The following is a 13,639-nucleotide window of genomic DNA, read 5'->3' as shown; positions in this document are numbered from 1 at the left end:
TCCAGTGGGGGGGGGGTGTAGGAAATGTGGCACCATCCAGATTTAGGGAGGGACGGAGGGATTCAGTGATTAGAATCAAAGCATTCCATTTTATTTTGTAGCTGCAGTACTTGGCTTCCTTCCAGTGCTTGAAGTAACAAATATAGAGCTCATCTGTTTTCTGCCGTCCTACTTTAGAAACTTTTTATAAAATCAAAGTGACAAGAGCAACTCATTTTTATTTGCAGTGCAGTAAATGTTGGATAGCCATTTGTCTGAAATGGTATAGGGTTTCCTGCCTAGGCAGGGGGTTGGACTAGAAGACCTCCAAGGTCCCTTCCAACTCTGCTATTGTTTTGTATTGTAAATCCATAAGCAGAAAATACCTGTTTTATAAAGCTACTGAAGATGGTACAAATGAATCATTACAGTGCAGTCAACAAAGCCTAGTCCTTTTTATAGGCCAAACCAGATTTTTCTTTGCAGTCTTCCCATTCTCAAATCAGGGGCCATTGAAAAACAATGCCACTCCTGCTATAGCTGAGCTGAAGAATATCAGCAAAACTAGAGTTCTGGAATGTTATGAAAATTGGGGAGTATGGTAAATGCTCTATTTAATATAGTAGTAATGAGCAAGGGTTGAGTAACCTAACCCTAACTCAGTGGCAAGATGCCTCACCTTTGCCGACCCAAATATCACAGTATACAGTATACTATACAACACAGTATACACACTGCCTGCCTCCCACGCTCCTTTCCAGTGCCACAGCCATCATCCCAGTGCAGCATTTTCTCCATTAAACTAGAGCTTTTCAAGAAAAATGGCAAAAATGCATCTCACTCATAAATCCAAATAAACCAAACCAATCATTCACCAGGCTTTTAATTTCAAACTAATTTTAACACCTTAATTTTAATGCTAACCATTTATTGTTTTATATTTGTAATGCACCACCTTGAATGCATATATAAGGTGGTAAGTTTTTTCTGGCAATTATGTGCTATGGAATTTCATACCAACAATGCAGTAGAAAATATGAGTGGCATAGCGGCCTACTGGAGATGATGCTCGCCTGCCACTTAGAGGATTGAGAGTTCAATCCTAGGTAGCGGCCGATGTTTCTCTCCTAGGGCAAGAAGAAACATCTGCTGCGAACTCCCATGTAGTGTCAAGAAAGGCATCAGTAAATGCTCAGCTCCACATAATCACTGACTCTACCAGGAAAGGACTACATGGTCATAAAAAGGATAGTTTTTTTAATGTAGTGGAAACTATAGAAAATGATATAAACAATGAATATTATTAAAATAGACAATGCTCAAATCTGAAGAGGGCAAAACTTTAATGGGTAGAAAGACAGTAACTTCAGATGCATTTGTTCAGTGCATGTAAAAAATAAATAGTAATCGGTTCTATAGAAATGAAAGATTTGTGAGTGGCCAAATTCCTGAAAGTAAACTTTTCTTCCTCCTATAATTTTTGAATTAGATGTTGGAAAAGGGATGTTGTTAACATGAACTCAGGAAACCGTTGGTAGAGATTTCCCACTCAAGGGGTCTTCCAATTCAGCCTTTGAGAGATGACATTCCAGCTCGCATAATTTCATCAACCAAGAGAATGTTGCTAGCAATAACAGTGCTGGAGAAAACAGGAAGAGAAATTTCATTGGTCTCAATTTATCATTCATTTAGTAATTGTACAGTCAGCCCTTTTTCTTGTATTCTTGAAGAAGGTTCATATAGCAATTTCTGCTTTTTCTTCCAGCATTAAAAGCAAAAATTCTGAAATATCAGAACCCATACTTAGTTACTAACATTAAAAAAAGTCTGGAAAAACATACCAACTTATTTATACAAAAATATACTCAACCATATCTTAATTGTCAAATAAATTAGAGGTCATTTTTTTAAATGGTTAGCTATAAAATGTTACCTGGAATGAAGCAACTGTTTTTTAACACTGTAATTATCCCAGATTCCAGCTGCTCCTGCCACCATTGGTTCACCTGAAAGACATAGAATAAAGTTCGTTAAAAGGCAACAATATCTGTTCCATATTTTGATAAGATTGCCAGGGTTGTTTTAGTTTATAAAGGACCCTCTGTGCAAACTGGTTTGGAAAACTAAAGGGATGCATAAATATTCTATCCAGTTAAAATGGTTTACAAACTGGAAAGGAATTGTCTGTTTCCTTTGGGAGCATTCTGCAACTTTCCCAGCCAGTTTCCAATAAGTCAATGAAATCGGATTCACTTCACAATAATGTGATTCACTTAACATCTATATGATTCGGTTAATGATTGTTGTAAGAAACTACTGATGATTTACTTAATGACTGTAGTAAAAATGAATCATAAAATTGAGTCCAGTCAACTTGCTTAATGACTGCATCTCTTAGCAACCTTAATTCCAGTCCCAATTGTGATTTAAGTTGAGGATTATATGTACAACAAATGTTTATAGCCTGCCCTTGCCTGGGTTATTAAGAACATGACCAAGCCTTCTTTACAATATTCAGATTTGTAACCTTTTTAGTTAGAAATTTATGTAACTGCTAAATTGTCACAAATAAAAGTATATCCATTATCACCTGTTCACCTCAATTAATTCTAAATGAGAACATCATCAATAAAGGAGAATGCCTGCAGCTCAGGGTTGAACTGTGGGGTTCTTGCTGCTCTCTGAGCTTGATTGTTTTCTTGCAGATGTTTCATTACCCAAACTAGGTAATATCATCAGTGCTGATGTTACTTAGTTTATATAATGAAACATCTGCAAGAAAAGCAAACTCAGAACTTTGTGTTGGTTTAGTTCTACTGTTTTCTGAATAAAAGCTTGCAACTGAACTATTTTATAATAACGGTCATTTTCAAAAATCATCACCTATCTGCTAGCTTAGTTTGTAAAAGGAAAAACTTTGATGACCATAACATAACCAGCAGTTTGGAATTGCGAAGTAAGCCCCTGTCAATCATACTATTCCCAGCCACTGTTCTGTACTCACCAGAATTTAGGTCCACCCCCACTAGTTGTCCTGACTCAGCATATTCTGTTTGAACTTTAACTAGTGTTTCCTGAGGATCGTAGCCAGCATTCTGAGCAAGTACCTATAAGAATAAATAAAGGGAAAAATAATTATTTTCTATTGTTCACTCTGTCAAAAAAGAGCTATTTGGTATTTAGTGGAGATAAATGCCCAATACATACTTAGAATTGACTCCCCCCCCCACTTTTCATTTCAGCTGTATCTCTGAAGACAGTTGGAAAGTCTTGTTGATGGTAAGTACAGAGCTCAATAATGTTTTAGAGGCTTTTGTCCAGAAGCTTCCTACCTTAGGGATGATCAGCAATGCATCAGCAAATGCCTGAACCCCCAGCTGGCTTCTTCCTTTCACACTGGGCTTATGTTTCACAAGGGCATCAGCTATTGCCACCTCCAGGGCTCCAGCACCTGGAACTACGCAGCCTTGAAAATCAAAAATCATTTGTTAACATCAATCCTGCAACAAAATGCAGGACAGATATCCAAGGAAATAAGTGTTTAAAGGGTAACCCTGTTTCTTAAATTCTTAAAGCTTTTGGGAGTTCTCAAGTCTTCTTAAAGGAAGAGTTTTAAGTCTGGAAAACTTTCAAACTCATCACATGCTGTGTGCCTCTGATGTTTGTACAATCATCTATGTGGTAAAGTCTTATTTTACCTTTATTCCCTCCTGCCACAATAATATATATACCTTCAAAATAGTTTTAAGTTGAAAGGCAGGACAATAGTAACTGTATTTTAACATATTGAAACTCATTTACCTGAGGTTTTATTTCATTATTATGCTTCAGTTTAGGAAAGAAGGGGTGGGGGGGATTTGGCTGTAATTGCCTGAGCAGTGTATTGTAAGTTGCAACTCCTATGTTCATTCAAGGTGGCTTAGATGGCACAGACACTACTAGGAGCCAGAGCTGGTGTGGTAGTTCTATTTTATGAGACAATTATATTGTTTTGTTTGCCATCACCACAAAACATACCAATCGAAACAAGAGGTAGTACTGGGTCTATCTAAATTTAGCAACACAAAAGTATCCTGAAGCAAAAATGTTTAAAGAAGATTGTTCTTCCTTCCACAAGAAAACCTTGAAATATGAAGGATGCTGAACTTAGTATTTTAAAATACAATTTATTGCAAATACAATTTTCCTTCTTTGAGACCCTTAAGCAGCCCCATTCATGAAGTTTTAGATTCTACTGTATTCTTCAAAGTAGAATTTGTGAACCAACATATGCAACTGCAAAATGCTAAAATTAAAGACCAGAGAGATGCAGATTCCAATCCACAAAGAAGCTCTCTAGTCAGTCCAATCTGCCCCTAAACATTGCTTTTGTTGGAAAAACCGGAGAAGGGAGTGCTATATATGCAACTTTGAGCTCCTGGACCTCTTTTCGATAAAAGTGAATTTTCAAAGAGCTAATAATCAAATGTATTAACTGAAATATTAAAATAAAATTTGATTTAATCAATTGGGTACCCTGAGGCTGCTAAAATAATGAATTCCTTTGAACCCAGACTCACCATCATCAATGGCATTTTTGACAGCACGCAGTCCATCTCTTATAGCATCCTTGATCTGTGTCAGTGTGTGCTTATTCGGTCCCTTGATCAACAGAGTCACAGAACGAGGGTTTTCACACTTCTCAATAAAAGTGTATTTTTCTTCACCCTGTGCAAAGAGAACAATTCAGACATTATTTAAGGTTCATAAATGCTAAGTATGTCATATATATTGGATTTTCTATAGTTTTGAACAGTACATTTATTATATCCTTATTATTATGCCTATTTTTTTACAAAGCTGGATTCTATTGAGTAATGTCTAAAAATTCCAAAATTAATTTATCATATTTCTAAATCATCTATCTTCCTCAAAGAGGAGCTCTAATTCTATAAAACATTCTTCCACCCATCCATTTACCAACTCGGCTCATGAATAACATAACTATTAAAGTTAAGTATTAATTATAATGCTTACCACGGAAATCAAATTGAAAAGAATTAAAGACTTCAAAAATCAAACTCACCAAGGTATATTCATAGACAAGACCTGCATGTCCCAGGCAGTCAATGGAGAGGTCATCTACAGAATTCATAGCAATACCTCCACAGGCAAGGGTTAACCTGAACATAAGATAATAAATATGCTTGGACATTTCTGTTATAGTCTGGGTTCTGTTAGAGTACTGCGGTTTGCTTGATTTGCCTTGGCACGTTGTGAACCCAGCTGTGATTTATTCAGTAAACCAAGGCTTAGGCTGGTGGTAATACCTGCTCCTCTTTTTAAATGCAACCAAGAATGTTAAGCAGTCCCTTTGTTCTAAAAAAGGGATCAATGTGTGAATATATTTATGTAATACTAACAATTTGAAGTGATTAAAATAGTTAAGTTATACCAGTATTCTAAATTTATTTTGAAGAAATTCTGAAGGAAACATTGTTTATAAATTTCCTAATATTTTTCAAACATCTAGGATTAGAATTATAACATAAGATAAGACCACTCCTCTCAAAAGGTTTGGGTGTCACTTTTCTGATTTACAGCAAGATGCTGTATTAGCGGCTAAACACTTTCAAAAGAAGACAAACAGCAGTGTAAGTCCAAGGCAGTCCCCAGATTCTAGCAGAACTGACCTCTCCATATTTCTTCGCTTTGCTCTGCGCAGTGCTACTATCCCTTCTTTTGCAAGTGCATCCAGGGAGAAAGGATCAATCCCCTGAAAATACAGAACACCATGCAATAAGCAGATCTACTCAGGCTTAAATAAAGCTCATACTAAAAAATTAAAGAAACCATGCTACAATACCTTGATTTAACCAATTACATTGTACTTATTTTGTACAATGACAATAAAGGCTATACTATGATTTAATGGACCACTGGTCCATTATTATAGCCAAATGCCTATTAATGCTGAATTTATTATCAGCTTATGTTATTTGCATTAAAGAATGTAATCTGAGACTCTGGATCATTTACACAAGTAACAAATTTTCACATATGGCATTTGCACAAATTATCAATTTCTGATACAATGGACCAAAAAATTCTGGATGCAAATTTTGTCCAATACATCTGAACTCTGCTAAATAGGAGGCAAGTAAAACAATGTTTCATTCTATTTGGCCCATTTTGTGCTATAGACCCGTTTCTTAGGCAACCATCTCAATCAATACCAAGCCCTTCTCTTACCTTTTGGTTGATGACAATAAAACCTTTATTTGAATCCCCAACAACTGAGTTTTTCAACTCTATGATTTTATTCACTCTTTCTTCAATGAATTTTCTTTCTGCTTTAACAAGCTTTTCTCTTTCTTCTGCACTCTTATAAAAGAATCCAGAAGTCACCTCTCTGAGGAAAAAAAAATGCTGTCAGAATTTAAGTTAACAGGAAACCATAAAAAGTAACCTAGTCATTGGGTCAAACTTAACTCCCAGTAATTACATGGGCAAAACCCAGGCAGTTTTCTTGGCAACTATACAGAAATAGTTTTCCATTGTCACCTTCCAGGATTTTTTCATCTCCCAAGGCTAATATATTATGTGGTGTCTCCCACTCAAGTACTAAACAGATCTGGCTGATTTGCTTTCAATCCCAATAAACATATAAGTGAAGGTAAGGACAGTCGGAAGCAATTGACCAAAAATAGTGGGTTTCAACCAAGAAGATCCTATAAACCAAATACCAAACTTCACAAATGTAGGATTAAACTAGTTCAGTTTGCAAGTCCCAATTAGAGCTGTAAGTCCTAACGTATACATACGTTTTTTCATATTCTAGTGACACATTGCAAATAAGGATGTAAGCATCTTCAACCCTCTTCTTCATGTCAGGATGACGAGCGCCATGATCCAGGACAAGTCCTTTTATTAGGCTGTAAAGATATTTAAAATAGCTTTTTAAGAAATTAGTTTCAATCGTTTATTCCTTGTAATCTCATGCATTTCCTGCTAAAAATAGGACTCCTAGGAACAACTTTGTTGTGTATCCATTTCAGATCCAAGCATACTGCTTTAGTACAGCATGTCACTAGATAAACCTGAGGCAAATTTTATTCTTGCATGGTGTCTGACTCCATTAGCCATTGCAAAAGCCAATGCAGAATTCATCCATGCCCTCGGTTCTAAGTACTTCAAATTTATGAAACTTCGGCTTCAATCCCTTTAACAGTTCTATGTATAACTATGTATCTTTATGTATCTTTATTCATCAGACATTATAAAGCTGAAACAGCGTAGTGTATCTTCCACTCTAAGGCCCACACAGTGTTGAACAGTAACTCCCACAATTCTCTCTCATGCTGGCACAGAATTCCACAAGATCCAATATCTGGAAAATACCAATTTAGGAAAAGCTAAGAGAGAATGATATGGGACAGTGAGGATTCTGCCAGAAGGGAAATGTAAGACTGATACATTTCAAGACTTTGGGAACAGAGTCCATTTATCTTATACCTACCTTGTGTCTGTTTCAGATTTGTGCTTCATCTCCATTATTTCAACCATATAAAGATCTATTGGCTCGTTTGGTTTTCTGATTGCCAGAATCGCATCGACTACAGCCTTCAAAGAAAAGAGAACAAGCCTCATCAAACAGGACTCCAAAATTTAGCAACTCAACCAATGTTCCCTCTAAGGTGCATGGCTGCGTGACGCCACACAGCTCAAGAAGCTGGGGAGGGCCTTTGCAGGCGGCTAGAACTGGCCACCCGCAAAGGACCTCCCCGGACTTGTTTTGATGAGCGTGGGGCGACTGACGGCAGTTGTGAAGCCCCAAAGCCCCCGCCATCACCGGAATAACTGCTGCCACCTCCTCCTCCTCTAACAGCACTGCCGGATTTGCCACCCGGCGCTACGGCTGAGGTGAAGCCACCAAAGCTCCAACCGGCATCCCCATCCTCCGCCGTGCTTTTGAGGAGCCATGAGGCTGCGGGAGCCAGTAGGAAGGCAGTGGGGGAGGGGGAGCAGGGGAAAAAAAGCCTCATGGCTCCTCAAAAGCACGGCAGAAGAGGAGGAGGCAGGGGTAACGCGGGGCTCAGCTCAGGTGCTCCAAGCAGAGGGGGAGGCGCTGCTGCTACGGGTGGGGGCGCCAGCGGGAGCTTTGCCGGCTTCACCTCAGCCGCAGTGCCAGGCAGCAAATGTGGTGGTGCTGTTGGAGGAGGAGGCAGCAGTTATTCTGTGGCGGCTCGTCAGCATCTTCAGCGGCAGCCCTGCCCACGATGAAGAAACCAAAGATGGAGCAGATCCACACAGATGACGTCGCTGCAACATGACTGAAGGAGGAATTCTGGGAGTTGAAGTCCACAAGTCTTAAAACTGTCAGGTTTGAAGACCCCTGCGGTTTTTTTTTCTAAAGGGTTAGGGGTGCAAGGGTCTTGTAACTTGACAGCTTTAAGACTTGCACACTTCAATGCCAGAGTTTCTGAGCCAACATTTTGGTTGCTAAGCAGGAGCATTGTTAAGTGATACTGATATTATATAACACTTTTAATTAAGCGGGTACCTTGAAGAAACATAAATTTGAGTTTCAAATAATACTGATTTTGTTGTCTTAGGTGACATCTGTGAAAAAAATTCAGGTGCTCAGGCGTGAAAATGTGCCGCTCAAACACTATACTTTTCTGCTCACATTGAAAAAAAATTAGAGGGAACATTGAACTCAACTATCCCTCCTCCAGGGATCCACTTCACTTTCAATATGGGAATTATATAGAATTTATTTTTGGAGAACACAAATCAATGAAACTCACCTCAGTTAAGATGTCAGCAAGCTCAGCATGGACCTTTGTGCGGAGGGAAGTTCTAGCAACGTCTAGGAGTATTTCTCTGTCCATTTCCTTTGCTACTTTGACCTGCTCCAGGACCTGAAGAGCTTTTTCTTTTGCAACTTCAAATCCTTCTGTAATTAATCGAGGATGTAACCCCTAATACCAAACAAACCTTTTTTTAAAAAACATGGACATATACAATTCCATACACTGCTTATAGGCAAAAATCAAGTGATCAGTTTCCACAAGCAATTTCTTTTTATAAAGCATGCATACATACTTTAAACCCATGGAGCAGGTACTGAAGCTGCCCAGTCCCTGCGAGTTGAATGGCATATTATGACATTATTATTAATGGTAAAGTTTGAGAGAAAAGAAAACAATGAAAAATCTGCCTACGCAACAATAGATTCAATCAAGTGTTTTCAGGGGAAACTATTTTAACTTTTCTAGATGATCTGAGACTGCACATATAAAGACATTTTGTACTGTCCTTTTGAATACATATAAAAGGAAAAACAGTCCTTTCAATGCAGAGGGTAAAGTACAGTTTATTCTTGCACAGAATTATGCCAAAGGAACTATGGAGCTCATTTGGGTGTTCACTATGCAACAGACTCAGAAATTTCTCACATACTGTGGTCAAAACTCAATTATACACCACCCCTAATCTGAATAAATAAAAGTTCAGTGTCACAGGAAAAATAAAACTCATTTGTTAAAAAAGTTCCAAAGATTAAAATTTTAATCTAGTTTAAATCTAGATATTCACTTAATTTTAATCTAGTTTAATCTAGATATTCACTTTGATTTAGCAAAATAGGGATGGAGCAACTAAGAGTCTTGTTTTAATGGCAACACCAATAATTTCTCACTCAGCTTTATTTAAATCTGAAAGCAAATTGAAGGTGTTCTCATGCAGATTACATAACACTGTCACATACCTCTGAAATATAGAGATCTGCCTGCTTGAGCAGCTCACCAATTATAAGGACATTAGAAGTAGTCCCATCACCAGTGATGTCATCTTGTGCTGTTGCTACTTTGGCTATCAAGGAAGCTGTTGGATGTTGGATTTGCTGATGGATGCAAAGAGAACAAAAAGAGTATCATCAAAATGTCATTCCTTTGCTTAGTTACCCATGACCTCTTGTCTGGATTACTGCAATATGTTCTATATGGGATTCCCCATGAAGAGCATTCAAAAACTCAAAGCTTTTATTTGTGTTTATGCTTTCTGATGTATGCCACTCAAGAGTCACTTGTTGAGATGGGTGGCCATAGAAAGCAAATAAAAGTAGTTAAGTAAAGGGTGTCAGATTTTCAACTGATATAATAATACAGTATTGCTAGGTGAGTTGCACTGTTGCCAGTGTGCTTCTGGGTGCAATTCAAGGTGCTGATTATCGTATTTAAAACCCTTCATGGCTTGACACCAAGCTAGCTAAGGGACTGTCCTCCCCCCGGTCATTTCTACCCATCCAATTTGATGCAGCAGGTTAGGTTAGGTTAGGCATGTTACAGGACTCACCAGCTAGGGAATGTCTTTTCTCTGCCTTAGCCTCTGCCCTCTGGAACATTCTCCCTTCATAGATCAAGATACCTGTCGGCCATTCATAAGGCCGTGAATACTTGGTTATGTACCTGAGACCACAAATGTGTTAAGGTGTTTCTTAACTATATTAAGACCCATGGCAATAGTTCCACTCAAGAACCATATGTACCATATTTCTTTTTATGCTTTATGATGTATACCACCCAGTCATTCGTTGAGATGGGCAGCCATAGAAATCAAATAAAAAATGAACACATTCCTCGTCCTTTTACTATTATGCTTTGTTATCAATTTAAGAATTGAAGAAACAATCTTGAAGAGACAATCCACAGTAACACCAGCTATATATATTGAAGAAACAATCCACAGTAACACCAGCTATATATATTCCAATCTTTGATCCATAAAAGCAGAGAAGCTTATGCTTTGACCGACAGATCCTTCGAGACTATTGTTACACAATGTGAGCAAAACACAGCATTTTGTGTTTAATAAAATATAAAATCATCGGTAACTTTGGCATAACATTTGCAGTAAAACGTTTGGCCTTGTATCACCAATAGTGTTCACCTATAGTAAGATCCAGCAACATGCTTCTTTTCTACATGTAAAAATAAGTTCTAGAAGGTATTGTATAACTTGATATTATGTTCTAGGAAGGAAAGGGAAAGCTTACCATCTCATGAAGCAGGACATTGCCATCTTTGGTAAGCTTGATATCACCAGCACCAGACACAAGCCTATGGAAAACAAAAAACAAAGCCATCAGACCACAATCCCAGTTCCTTTTCCAAGTGGACAAAAGGACTTGACAAATTTAATTTACTAATATCACTATCCTTACTGTATCTAGTACAAATGATGATTCAATAGTTTTGCAAAAGGAAAATGACATTTCAAAGCAAATTATGTTTCCTTTTTTGGGTACATCATAACTATCATCAAGAAAAGACCTATTAATAAATATATATCTTAACCAGACCATCATAATTTGAAATGAAGGATATCATTACAGGTAGTCATCAACTTACAACAGTTCGTTTAGTGATTATTGAAAGCTACAACGGTACTGAAAAAAGTGACATGACTGTTTTTCACACGACCGTTGCAGCATCCCCATAGTCATGTGATCAAAATTCAGATGCTTGGCAAATGACTTATATTTATGCCGTTTGCAGTGTCCCAGGGTCATGTGATCAACTTTGGTGACCTTCTGACAAGCAAAGTCAATGGGGAAGCCAGATTCATTTAACAACTGGGTTTCTAATGTAACAACTGCAGTGTTTCACTTAATAATTGTAGCAAGAAAAATCACAAAAATGTCTCACTCAGCAACATAAAATTTGTGGTTAATTGTGGTAATAAGTCGAGGACTACTTGTAAAAAGAACCCACATTGCCACCCCAATGTGGAGAATCTTCTGATTGTTCGGCATGCATCCCATAGTCCTGACTTTCTCTTTAAAGAAAAAAGGAGATGGGGACTTAGCAAAAGTAGTTGGCCAATAATCAGTGTGAAAGAAAAACTTATGTAATAAAAATGTTAAGCAGGCACCATCACCACCAAAGCTCTTTTCCACTTTCAATTCTGGAACTCATTATCCTATTAATCAAAGGAATATTCTTCTAATGCCATCTCCTCCTCCAGCCAGTTACAGCAACCAGATAGAGATGGCATAACAACTTCAGTACTTTGGAGTTGTGTAAGAGAGCTAATTTTGGGAGAGGTACAATTATAAAACTATGACAGTGCCTCAGACTAAGATCTGGCCAATCAAACCTGCCATGCTTTCATTCAGCTGACACCATGCATTGATAATTAAGCCAAGTACACGCTAACAGTTATCCACCTGTGATTGTGAACGAGGAGCAGAAGCTGTAACCCCCACCCCCAGGTAAGACAGTTGTGTTCTATCAGTAGGTTTCAAATTCTTACTTGTACAAAACGAATTGGTGGGACAATTTTATGCTCAAAGCCTAATTTAGAGAGCCAGTGGGATTAAGGAGTTGGACTAATAAAATACAGGCCCCAGGTCCACTTCCAACCACAAAAGGTCATGGGTGATTTTGAACCACTCGTGGTCTCTCTAAGCCCACTCTAACTCGTGGGTTGGCTATTGTGGGGACAAACAGGAGGAGGGCGGGCTACCCATGACCTCGAACTCCAGTACAAAAGGCAAGATTGAATGAAGAGTCCTAATTAATTTCGTAGACATAAAATGAAGTAAGCCTTATTTGTAATCATTCTAAATCGACTGAGGCAGAAAATATAAATGCTGATCGATACCGGTCTGGAAGTTTATCGTACCGCCCAATGTTTTTTAACTAATTGCACGCCCTGTAAAAGACATATTCACTGTCTCTCTGCGTGTATTTGTTTGTTTTTTAAATAGATGCCACTACTGGTACTGCCTGATCCTTTCAATTTTTATAAAATAAATTTTCATTGACAACGTTGAAGAAAGGCTACGTATAAAGGAGCATATCGGTGTGTTTCGGGATCTTCGAGGCTATTTTGCGCACGCATTCACCACGCCGCTTCCGGCCACGAGCGCCATGTGGGTGGGTGGGGCTAAGCGTGGGCACGCCTCCCCCAACCATCAGTTCCTACGAGCCCCCCCCCCCTCCCTCCCCATCCCCCAGCCCGTCTTACATTTTCATAGTTCCTTTGGGCCCGAGATTGGTCCTGAGCACATCCTGCAGGCCCCGCGCCGCGCTGATATTGACGGCCAGGGCTGCTTGGGCCCGCGCTACCTCAGCTTTGGGGTTCAGCGCCTTCACCGCCATCGCTCCCAGCTACTTCTGGAGGAGAAAAAAAGAAAGGAGCGAGCGTACGCACGCTCCCGCCTGACTCGCCCCAGGTGTGACGAAACGAGGGGCGGGCCTAGAGACGTCACAGCCGCCTTCATTCTAGAATAGTCCATATCAAGGCCTGAGCGATCGGGGTGCTATTGGTGCTATGAAAGCTCGCCTTTCATTCCTATTGGTCAAATAGCTGCGTCGCTCAGGAGTCCGCTGCTGTCTGATATAACGGCTAGTGTGGCGGTTGGAGACGGTTGCTGTGCAAAATGGTGGTGGGCCTAAGTGTGGCATATTCATAAAACTTTAAAATATTACTGTATAATCTGATTAAGCTATTTGTTTAAAAAACATTTTGCTCTCTGGATTGCTTAAAAAATGTTTATGAATGTACACGTGCACCCGCACACATGAAAGCACTGTTACATTGCACCCTTAAATCTCAGATTTTGGGATTCTTCCCCTGACCTCCAGGACTGAGGAACAAAATGAAAAGAATG

The 13,639-nt window shown here is 38.9% G+C and overlaps 1 protein-coding gene across 1 annotated transcript; it reads right to left on the bottom strand.

Moving 5' to 3' along the window:
• Positions 1 to 1,305: 1,305 nt before the first annotated feature.
• Positions 1,306 to 13,203, bottom strand: CCT6A (chaperonin containing TCP1 subunit 6A). The gene is made up of 14 exons (XM_081945315.1): positions 12,994 to 13,203; positions 11,018 to 11,081; positions 9,731 to 9,865; positions 8,769 to 8,942; positions 7,478 to 7,581; positions 6,783 to 6,893; positions 6,211 to 6,370; positions 5,652 to 5,734; positions 5,045 to 5,141; positions 4,539 to 4,686; positions 3,312 to 3,445; positions 2,984 to 3,086; positions 1,913 to 1,985; positions 1,306 to 1,618 (listed from the first exon to the last, which is right to left on the bottom strand). The coding sequence occupies exons 1-14, from the start codon at positions 13,125 to 13,127 to the stop codon at positions 1,546 to 1,548; spliced, it is 1,593 nt and encodes a 530-aa protein (XP_081801441.1). The 5' UTR covers positions 13,128 to 13,203; the 3' UTR covers positions 1,306 to 1,545.
• Between the last annotated feature and the right edge of the window lie 436 nt (positions 13,204 to 13,639).

Source organism: Natrix helvetica (genome assembly GCF_964273705.1).
Source record: "Natrix helvetica genome assembly, chromosome: 2".
NCBI classification, from domain to species: Eukaryota; Metazoa; Chordata; class Lepidosauria; order Squamata; family Natricidae; genus Natrix; species Natrix helvetica.
Note: the sequence above shows the minus strand (reverse complement) of the source record. Positions and strands in the feature narration are given on the sequence as shown.